Below are 10411 nucleotides of genomic sequence, written 5' to 3'. Positions count from 1 at the left end.
AACTCTTCACAAGCACAGACCCAGGGGTAGGTTGGCAGACATCAGAGAGAGGAACTTGGAAATTATATATCAAGCTTGTGGGGAGAAAGCAAACATCTGGGCACCTGGAAGAGTGTCATATTGTCTTAGTCATTTTTCTATGAAACCTTTTTAATATCTGAGGCTCACACAAAAAAAAATTTAAAAAAAAATCTGGTCCACAATAGGGACTTCACAGTACAGATAGTTTTATTTATGTAATACATACTGGAAGGTTTAATTTAAGTCGTAGATGGTAAATGCATTTTTATGAAGCAGAAAAGTATCTTAAGAAACTAAAAATTGACTTCACAGAATATAAAAACTTTCTAATGTCAGACATTCAAACACTAAGAGTTAATGTGGCTATACTGGGAAATATGCAGAGTAGGTGTGCTCATTTCTGAGGATATCTTCCCACTGGCTATTTGTAGGAAGCGGCTGATGACAATGTCTTTGGCCTTCACAGCCTCCATATTCCTTTCTCGTGATATCTGCATGCTGATTTGATCCACGTTAGTCATGATAAGTTCCGAGGCCAGGATCTGAGTGGGGGATGCCCTGTTTGCTGTGCTATCCATGATGTACTGCTTGTACAGTTCCATCAGCTTCTGTTCAAGGTAGTCGTTCAGGGCTGAGTCAGAGAGGGGCTGCTGGTGAGGCCCCAGGCTCGTCAGCCGCCAGCATGAGGAGTAGCCTTGGCCCGGCTTGCGGACGGTGTCACTGGAGGGGGGAACCCTCACAGACTCCATGGGGGGAGGAATCTCTGAGGACTCCAAGAAGGGGCCTATGCCACTGTCACAAGCAAAATCTGTCGTGACGGAGCTGATGGGCACCACATAGTCCCCAGCTATATGCAAATCGTTGTAGTTCTTGCAAATGCTTTTGCAGGAAGGTGGAACAAGGTAGGTGACCTTTTTTGTTAGCCCTTCGCAGGCATGTGTAGCTGGAGATGGCTGCCCTGTGGGCTCAGGGGGCTGTACAGGCTGTGGGAGATTATCCTTCTGCCTCCTGCTGTGCTTGCTACCTCTAGAGCAGATCGAGGAAATGCACTTGCCAGCAGATCTGCATCTCTGAAGGAGGCTTTTTCCTTGTGCTTCGTCCGTGGAAGAATAATTAATGGACCTCATTTCATATACCACTTCATCAGTCGAACTCGTGTTGTAGAGCTCAGGGTTCAGGTCTCCACAAAGGTAGGTGATTCTGTAAAGATAACCTTCTGACAGCATCCTTCTCCAAAGTCAAGGAACCACCAGCAGACAGAAAAATGACAAAAATACGTTAATTACAAAAAGTTCATTATAAATTCACTGAATGATGGTTATGCTCACAAGTCTGTTATATCTGCAGAGAGATGTTTCTGATATGGACATGAACAAGAGTGTCCTTGTCTTTCTAGAGGACTTGAGTCAATGAGCGAAGTGATCATCCTGCCTCCTGGTTGTGCTGTTAACTCAGTGACATCAAAGCATGTTCTGTGTAACATGACACATACTCCAATGCATCCAATGACAAGCAAATTCTGGAGAGAGGGACAAGAATTGTTTTGTTGTGGAATAGCTCCTGTAACAATTTACACTTAGATATGTCTATTTTTGTCCTGCACTTCATAAAGAAGCCAAGGGGTTTCCTCCTTTATCTCACATGCTTTGAAGCAACTTTTGTTGTGTGTGGTTTGTCAGCTGCCTCTGAATTATGTTGATTTGAGATTCATATTGAGAGTATCACCTCTTCTGTTCCAGACTGATCAACAACTATGGGTGTGGTTCCTTTTTCACTAAAAAATCTCAAACTATTAAATTTGCACTTTGCACTTCTGCATTGCAATCAGGATAGAATTAATTGTGTCTCACTTTTAGACATGAAAATGTCAGTGGCAAAAGCAAAACCTTTTGGAGGCATGATTCATCCAGTCTGGTTTAGACCCTTAAATCAAAATGAGATGAATTGTGACCTCGATTTGCTTATCACCTTCCAGTTGCTATAAAAGTACCTTAAACTGATCACCCCAGATATAGAAATAAGGAGTGTACTTTAGAAGAGTCATATTTCAGTGCATAAGAAAGTGCACATTTCAGAAGTACTCTAGGTCTTTGAACTGTGGGATTAGTTGTACAACCAACTCTGAAATCAGTCTCCATTGCAATTCTGCAAAGGCGTGATCAGGTTCCAGCAGTCACTAACTCTTTCCACTCTCTGAGCAATCAGCTCAGTCTCAAAAGCTGCACAGGCACATTAGTAATTAAAGACAGGACTTGCTAGCAAGAATACACATGCATCTGCACATTAGTAAAGGGTTTATCCAAGCTTTAGCAGCTCCACTACCTCAAAAATTGTTCTTAGGTCCACCACTGTATCTTCTCTTTTTTTTTTTCCACAGGTGCCAAGGATACAATCAATGGGAATAAATGTTCTAAAGAAATGGCTTGGTCCAGCAAAGAGAAAGTAGATCTAAAGTGAAAACAAACTAAAATTAAAACTATTTTTCCTATGATACAAAATATCTTGTCTTTCCTGCAATAGTGAATACTTTTCTTCATTTACTATTTAATCTAATTATAATCCTTAACAGATACTGTCTCTGCAGATATGAAAATATGTCCCAGTTATTTGACAATTTGTGTCTCTCTCTTTCAAAAATCCTGCTGTGATGGGGTCCCAGAATGGGAACACCTTCCTACAAACTGTGAATGAGGAGGTGGCATGTCTCTGGCACATGCTGTACTATCCCATGCTGCTGTCAACTGCTCAGCTTATCTTTTCCAAGAGTGAATAATACTTAATAAAGTATTTAATGTGTCACAGTTGCTAGTGCAGAATGCTGCAGTAATAACAATTGTTGGCTAAATCCTGTCTGAGCACAGATATCGACTTTGCACAGCTGTTAGGAAAGAGGCAGTGTGAGAAAATACTTTCCTTGGGGAAGGGAATAACTTCCACTCTATGAAGTAGAAGGTTTGAGGAAAAATAACCTTCCTTCAGACAAAATTATTAATGGGAATTAGAGGTGTCCAAACACTTGCTTCGGTGACTCTAGATCCTCTGCTGTTGCCAGTTGTGTGAGATTTCCCACAGGCAGTAGCAATTAATGAAAAGTGATCTGTTTACACAAGAGGGAAAAAAATCATGTTTGGGGCTTAGCACTCCTTGCAGTGTGATGCTGTTGTCTTGCCTTAGGTTTTAGCTGCGATTAAGGTGCCCCTACAGAGCTCTTAGCCAAATGCTAGAGCTACTCAGGTTATCAACTCATTCTCCTCTCTCTTCTGCTTCTGTTCCCCTCTTTTGCAGTACAAAGGCTGTTCCCTTCCCCCAGCCATCCGTGGCCCAGATGGCTTTGTTGCAAAGCCACCACTAACTTCAGCTAGCTTGAATCTGGGATTATACGTTTATTGGTATGCTATATTTAATGTGGATTCTGAGAAATGAGTGGAAATGTAACATATGGCCTGTCCACTGCTCTAACCAACACAGGCAGAGGCAGTTGTGTTCAGGTAGCATGTGACACTTCAATCTTTCCTGCTCCCCAGATGTGAGTTGTTTCTGCCATGAGGTGATGCGTGAGGGAAATGAAACCATTGGTTTCATTTCTTTGCACTGCATTCTGCTATACTTATTTTAAGAGTTTTGAAGCACAGTCTGAGACAGGAGTGGAAACAAAACTGGCAAATTCAGAAATATTAGGCTCCCACTGTGCTCAGGAGTTGTGTGTTCTGCTGATTGAGTTACAAGCTTACCCTTTGAAGCTGGCAAGGGCTGTCGCACTAATCTGGCTATGCCCAGCTCTACAAGGAAATCTGATTTAAATTCCGATAGGCAGTGTTGAAAGCCTGAATGCAATAGGGAGGTGCATATATCTCTCTGGTCCCTCTTATCCTAGTACTGTCAAGTTATTATGCCATCACTCCAACAGCCATGCAATTGGGTCACCTTTAATTTTTGCATTTTAAATCTGATAAGGATTGCAGATTTCATTAATTCTGAATTCTTGTTCTCCTCTTAATCCCCATTCCGTGACACAGAAACACATATACATCAGGTTTCCAAGGGCACAGAGATTATATCTAATGTCTTTCAATATTTGGGTTTCACGCTCCTTAAATTCAGATTTCACTTCCCTCTGCCTGAAAATAACTGCATAACTTTTTGTTACAATTCTCATCTGATGTATTTCACATGTGAAGTGAACAAAGATAATTTTCCTTGTGTGGGTACTGTGTGGGTACATTCTCTCCAAGCCTAGTGGAGATAGAGGGAGAAGACTGCCTTGTTTATATACTGTCTTTTCTATCTGGCATAGTCTTTATTACTGTCAGATGATCTTAAAATTTCATATGTCTTGCCTGAGGTTTTTGTTCTGTTCCCTGGCAGCAGAAAACTCTAAAGGCAGGATGAATGTTTAAAGTCACACGGAGAATCCAGGGGTATTGCCAGTCGGTGGCAGCAAATTTGCTGGGTTATAATGCTTGTAGATGGTGCCAATGTTTGCATAAAAACCTCAAATTACAGTCTGAGAGCAAGAAAACAGAATGGGAGTTCCTGGCTCAGGATAACAGTTAAGGAAAGCCTGAGAAGAGTACACAAAGATTTAATAAATTGTGTCCTATACAAAAGCCTGAGGGAGATGAAAAGTGGCTAGGGAGAACAGAAAGAACATGGTGTCAGCTGGGATCACAGTTCAGCGGGGAAAGCAACATTATTTTGCACTGTAAAAGGAGGGGATGGAAATTCATAGAAGAGACAAGCTTGTTTGGAATATGTCTGGCTTTCAGATTCCTGTGCAAGGCTCTGAGTGGCATTAAAGTTATGCTGCTGTTGATTGGAGATCAAATCTTGTCACAGAGTATACCTTGAGTTCTAGCTTATCTATTACATGGAATCCCAGATGACAGTCTCCCTGCCTCAAGGGAACTCAGATCCTGTGGATCGATCTATTGTATTTTTCCTATTTTAAGACATGCTTTCCCAGGCTGTGGAGATTCAGACAGATCCCTTCAGTGAGGTTTGGGATCCACCTCAGAATGCCAGACATGCACACAAGAGTCCTGGGAAGCAGGATAGTCTGGAGAGCAAGCTTGCATGTGTTGCATGACCCATATCTCACCTTCCCCGTGGGCTGGCATGAAACAGCTTCCAGGAAGCCTCAGTATAGCCAGTGTGGGGAAATCAGGATAGTGGAGAAGGTAATAAAGTGAGCTGTGCATGTGGATAAGTAGAGCCTCTCCTTAATGCCAGAAACCAACAGATCTTTGGTATCTGAACCACATTTGGCTTGGGTAAAGGTAATGCTGATGACACTACACTGTGTGGTGAAGTGGACACAAGAGCCATATTACAGAGACCTGGACAGCAATAACAGTATCAAGTTTACAAAGTGTGAGTTCCTGGACTGAGATAACATAACCAAAGAGCCCAGCACAGACCAGGATCTGTGTGCCTGGGGAGCAGCCTTGCTGAGAGGGACGTGGGGGTCCCAGTGGAGAAAAGCTGAACATGACCCACACACCTGAAGCATCCACTTCTGTCCCCAAAATTCAAGAAAGATGTGGACAGACTGGGGAGGGTCCAATGGAGAGTCATGAAGATGATCAAAGGAGAAAAGATTAAAGGAGTTAGGACTCCTCTTTCTGGAGAAAATAAGACTGGGAGAAGCAGTAAGCTCATCACAAAATTTCTTTATTTGCAGCTGCAAAGATAGAGGCTCCCTCTTCACAAGGAGCCATGTGGAGAAGACAAGTTGCAATGAGTACAAGTTACATTGGAATAGAGTCATACAATCATTTAGATTGGAAAAGACCACTAAGGGGCCTTGAGCCCAACCATTAGCCTAGCACCACCATGTTCCCCACTAAACCATGTCCCTAAGTGCCACATCCACATATTTTTTGAATGCTTCCAGGGATAAGAAGATGTTTCATCTCAGGTAAAAAATGAAATATTTTACAGTGAAAATAGTGACTGGAACAACCTCACCAGAGACATGTGGAGTCCCCTTTACTAGGAGTTTCCAAGATGGGACAGGACAAGGTTCTACATAATCTCATCTAGACTTCCTTTCCCATGTAAGATTGGACCAGATGATATTTCTAGGTTCCTCCCAACCTGAGCTTTTATACAACTCTATGATTCTACAGTAACAGTAGACACTGTTTGAGGCAGGAGTTGGCCCACTTTGCCCATGACTAAAAAGAAGAGGAATAGCCAAGATGCACAATGCACAAGCATCTGAGTGCTGCCTGCTACATTTGTCACTTCCTCTCCCTGCTGCTGCTGCTCTGGAAGATCTGGGACCTGAGGGGCTGCACTGTAAGGCTCTTTCAGCAGTGCTCAAGAGCCAAACTCCTCCTATCCCCTCCCCACAGCTCCCTTCACTCTGATGTTTTGGTCTTCTGACAGAAGAAAACATAAGAAAACATCTTTTTTATTCACATGTCAACAGTTCAAGAGATGCAGGAAAGCTAGGAGTACCTCTCCCACCTGGGAATGTGAGATGTTTCAAGGAAAACAAGTAGGTTTGAGAGGAAAATAATCCTGTGTTTCAAGAGTATGAAGGAATTTCCTTGAAGAACAGGCTGAAGGAAGCAAGTGAGGAGAGACATCTTCCCCAACATATTACACCTTATATGTTTACCATACTGTTGAATGTTTTGTTATACAACTGTCTACCTATTTTTTAATCATGCTAAACAGATGACAGTGAGTTTCAGGTGCATCTGGTTTCTTTCATTTAGGAAAAAAAATACATTCTTAGTTTATTTTGAGTGCTGTTGTATCTTTAAGTGGATTTTGGAGGGGACATGCTTCCATGAAAATACAACGAAAACTGTATGCTGGTAAATACAGTATAAAAATAATTTCCCATCCAATTTTGGTTTATCAATTCAAGTTCTTTGAAACTTCATACAGAGCACGCCTGGTTCATCATTTTCCACATTCTTCTTAATTATATATACCCATCCAAAGTTGGTTTAGGACCCCATCAGTCTGGTTTGATAGCATTTTGCATCTCATATCCACAGCTGTAAGCAGCAGCATGAAATGAATTGGGTTCCACACCCGTAAGAGGAACCTGACTATATGATAATTCTGCACTATGCTTTTATGTTTTACTTCCTGGGGTAGAAATCATTTCATGTTTCTGAATGTCTATGTCTAAATGAGTTGGTAGTTGTTACCACGACTGAACTGCATGGACCACAACATTCCGCGTGTGAGCATTTGAAGTAGAGAGGCAACAAATTCATGTGCTCTCCCATAGAAGAGAATACACTTGCTGGAATTAAAAAGAATGAATGATAAAACAAGAAAGACAGAAAAGGCTGAAGGAGTTTCCCAAAAGGCAAGAGTGAAATGGTCCAAAACCAAGCATTAGTCACATTGCTGCAAAGCATAAAAAAGAGGGAAGAGGGTGCATTTTGTGCATGTGCACCCATGTCAAATTTTCAACTTGCACCAAATCAGGAAATTCACGGTGAATGAGGAAAACACAATGATAAAGTTTCTTTGCTTACACTTTTTAACATCATCATGTTTTCAGAGAAGTCAGCTTTTTTTCCTATGATTTTTTTTAAGTATGATGCCCATATTCATCTCTTTTCATGCCTATTTTTATTTCTAATCTACAAATAGAGTACTGTACTTATGTAGTACAGTAACGTGCAGAAAGCTCATTAATAATACCATAATTACAATAAAAGTAACACACCTGGTAAGACTCCCTTTAAAAATATTCTGAAAAATATTTGTGGTCTGATTTTGTGAAAGTCTATAGAAATATCAGTGGAACAATTTTGTTTTTTCCATTTTGAAGTCACATTCCAATCACAGTCAGTCATGGTTGTGAAGATGGCACCTTTGAAATGTCCTCACCACTTCTAAAGGCAGCAGAAACTGCATGTGGACAGTGGCTGAGACAGCAAACACATGTACATTCAAAACAAAAAAAAGCACATCTTCATTTTACTCACTGCCAGCTGTGGTCCCACACAGACAGAACTGAGCCACTTTGATAAGCAAGAGTAACATCCTCATACATTTATAAAATGCACAGTATATTTTAGTTCTTACCTCCAAAGATACAGCAGCTGACCAGGTACTGCAAATCTGAGGTCTTCCAACTAGTTTGAAGCTTCCTGTGAGTCTGTCCTACCTCAAAATGCAAAGTTCTGTTTTTATTTCCTTTTTACACACACTTCTAAGATAACATCTGTTTTACTTCTAATCCTCTATAGCAAAGAAGTATAGAAAGAAAGTCCCTTAGGAGATTAGGGGCTTTTATAACTGACTGAACTGCTTCACGCTGAACTTGCTTCCCCTTTTATGTCTAAAGGAAAATTCATTGTGAAACTGTGTACTGTTAAAATAGCTAATTGCAACACACACAGTCCAGGCAGATGGACTGTTACATGAAAAAACCCTGGTAAAGTTGAACAGCTAAAACAATCTTAAAGAAACTGCTCTTCTGTTGGCAACTTACCGTGCACCCCATTTCAGCCTCATCTATCAATCTCCTTTTTGCTGATGCAGAGAGACATTTTGACATGTCAAGATTGTCATGCCAAATAGGTTGGAAGAGTGAGGTGCCAAAGCAGAAATGCACTCCTCAGCAAGCCTGCTTTACTCTCTGCAGACCCTTGTACAGATATTTTACCACCAAACAGCATTGCACAGCTGCTTCATCAGGTTTTGCTTGGTATCAGCAATGCCTCTCAGGAGGAAGGTCACACCTGAAAGCTGGACCTTGCCTTTTTTGGCACCCAGAACCTCAGTGCTTCCCATACCCAGGCAGGAAGCTTGTCTTAGCAGGGGCAGTGGATGAAAATCCCTTAGGCAAGCAGGAATTCATCCTCCAAGCTTGAGCCATAGGGACAGTGAATAAGGCTTTGAGGTTGTTGTTGGAGTATTCCTTAAAGGGCAGAGGACAAGTACTGTTTGTAGCACAGAACTGGACTGCTTGGGTTGATCCCAACAGAACATACCAAGTTTGCTTTCAAAGGACATCATTAGACATCTATACATTGTAATAAAGAAAGAAATATATTAGAAATACATTTTCATTCACAGTAAATTTTAACTTCCTCATTGAGGGCCTTTTTTTTTGTTTGTTTTTTTTCTCAGAAGCCTCCAACTCTGACAGCCAGAAATCACACTTCTAAGAACATCATTTTCCTGAATAATCACGATGATGCAACATACAATCAAGACTAGTATCAAAGTCTTCTTCCAAAGTCTCCTTAAACACAGGCATGTAAAAAATACAGGTGCCAGTCTAACCCTACCTACTAGCCAATTCATACAATAGTTTAATAAGTAATATTGTACCCAACCATATGCCATGTTAGGATCAACAGTGCCTAAAAAGCACAAAACCTGAACAAAATTGGCAGTTTAATGCAAGTCACAACAGATATCTTTGTTATAAAAATGCTTCCTCAGGAAACCAACTCTTTTATGCTTAACATTAACATTAATATTAACCATTATCTTTTTTTTCTCTGATCCTTCATTCCTACTAGGGACCAGACTTGGGCTTGTCAAATTTATACTAGTCCAATATAATTTTTTTTTCTGGGGTTTCCTTATCTGGATGAAATAGTATTGAGGGGAGCAAGAAATAAATCACTATAAAGTTTTATCTTTTCTGTAATTCTAGAGAGCTCTGTAGTCACAGGAGCTCAATATTTCTATTAGACTTCTGGGAAATAAATTTGGTAATATAAAAAAGCATATCTATAAAGGTACTCAGAGAGTTTTCAGAATACTTTTTTAATCATCTAAACCCATGTAAAAAAGGGAAGACACAAACAGACTGATATTTTAAAGTAAAATCACTTTTGGGCCCAGAAAAGTACAGGTATTCAGAATCACTGAAATATCAATCTGCTTTCATGGAGATACTTCAGTATGGATTTAAGAGTTACTTTCAGCCCCCTGGATTTGGAAAAAATAAATGGCCTTTTTTTTTTTCCAGCCGTGCACATAGATTGTTTTCAGTTATCTAGAGAAAGCCAAACACTGTTTGTATTTCTGCACAGTAGCTTTATGTACCTATGGAAAAGAGATGTTAAACTGTAATTTCTTGTCATACAAATTGCACATTAACATCCTGACAGTCGAGGCTTTGGGGACAGTCATTTTTTCTAGTGACTTTTTCCATGTTTACTCCTGACCTTGAAAGAGCTATCCTCAGCTATGAAGCACTGTTCTATATGAATTTCTGCCACTCTGAGGGCCTGATCCAGAGCTCAGTGAGTTGGGAGACAGTACAGCACAGAGCCACCTGATCCCTTTCACAGAGATCCCTGCATGTGCTGTGCCTCCTGCACCCAGTGGAATAGATGTGAGAGGAGAGGGACCACACAGAGTCTTTCAGCACCTTAGAGAGTCTTTCAGTCAG

The 10411-nt window shown here is 40.8% G+C and overlaps 1 protein-coding gene across 3 annotated transcripts; it reads right to left on the bottom strand.

Annotated features, from left to right (window-relative positions):
• Nucleotides 1–259: 259 nt before the first annotated feature.
• On the bottom strand, nucleotides 260–8261 carry TASL (TLR adaptor interacting with endolysosomal SLC15A4). Of its 3 annotated transcripts, XM_071569380.1 has the most exons (3): nucleotides 8083–8261; nucleotides 2344–2469; nucleotides 260–1248 (listed from the first exon to the last, which is right to left on the bottom strand). In XM_071569380.1, the coding sequence occupies exon 3, from the start codon at nucleotides 1245–1247 to the stop codon at nucleotides 369–371; it is 879 nt and encodes a 292-aa protein (XP_071425481.1). In that variant the 5' UTR covers nucleotide 1248; nucleotides 2344–2469; nucleotides 8083–8261; the 3' UTR covers nucleotides 260–368. The 3 variants fall into 3 exon arrangements, with proteins under 3 accessions (XP_071425481.1, XP_071425487.1, XP_071425472.1); XM_071569386.1 differs by lacking the exon at nucleotides 2344–2469 and having other exon boundaries at nucleotides 260–1251; XM_071569371.1 differs by lacking the exon at nucleotides 2344–2469.
• Between the last annotated feature and the right edge of the window lie 2150 nt (nucleotides 8262–10411).

The sequence above is a fragment of the Pithys albifrons genome, chromosome 1 (assembly GCF_047495875.1).
Source record: "Pithys albifrons albifrons isolate INPA30051 chromosome 1, PitAlb_v1, whole genome shotgun sequence".
Taxonomy (NCBI): domain Eukaryota; kingdom Metazoa; phylum Chordata; class Aves; order Passeriformes; family Thamnophilidae; genus Pithys; species Pithys albifrons.
Note: the sequence above shows the minus strand (reverse complement) of the source record. Positions and strands in the feature narration are given on the sequence as shown.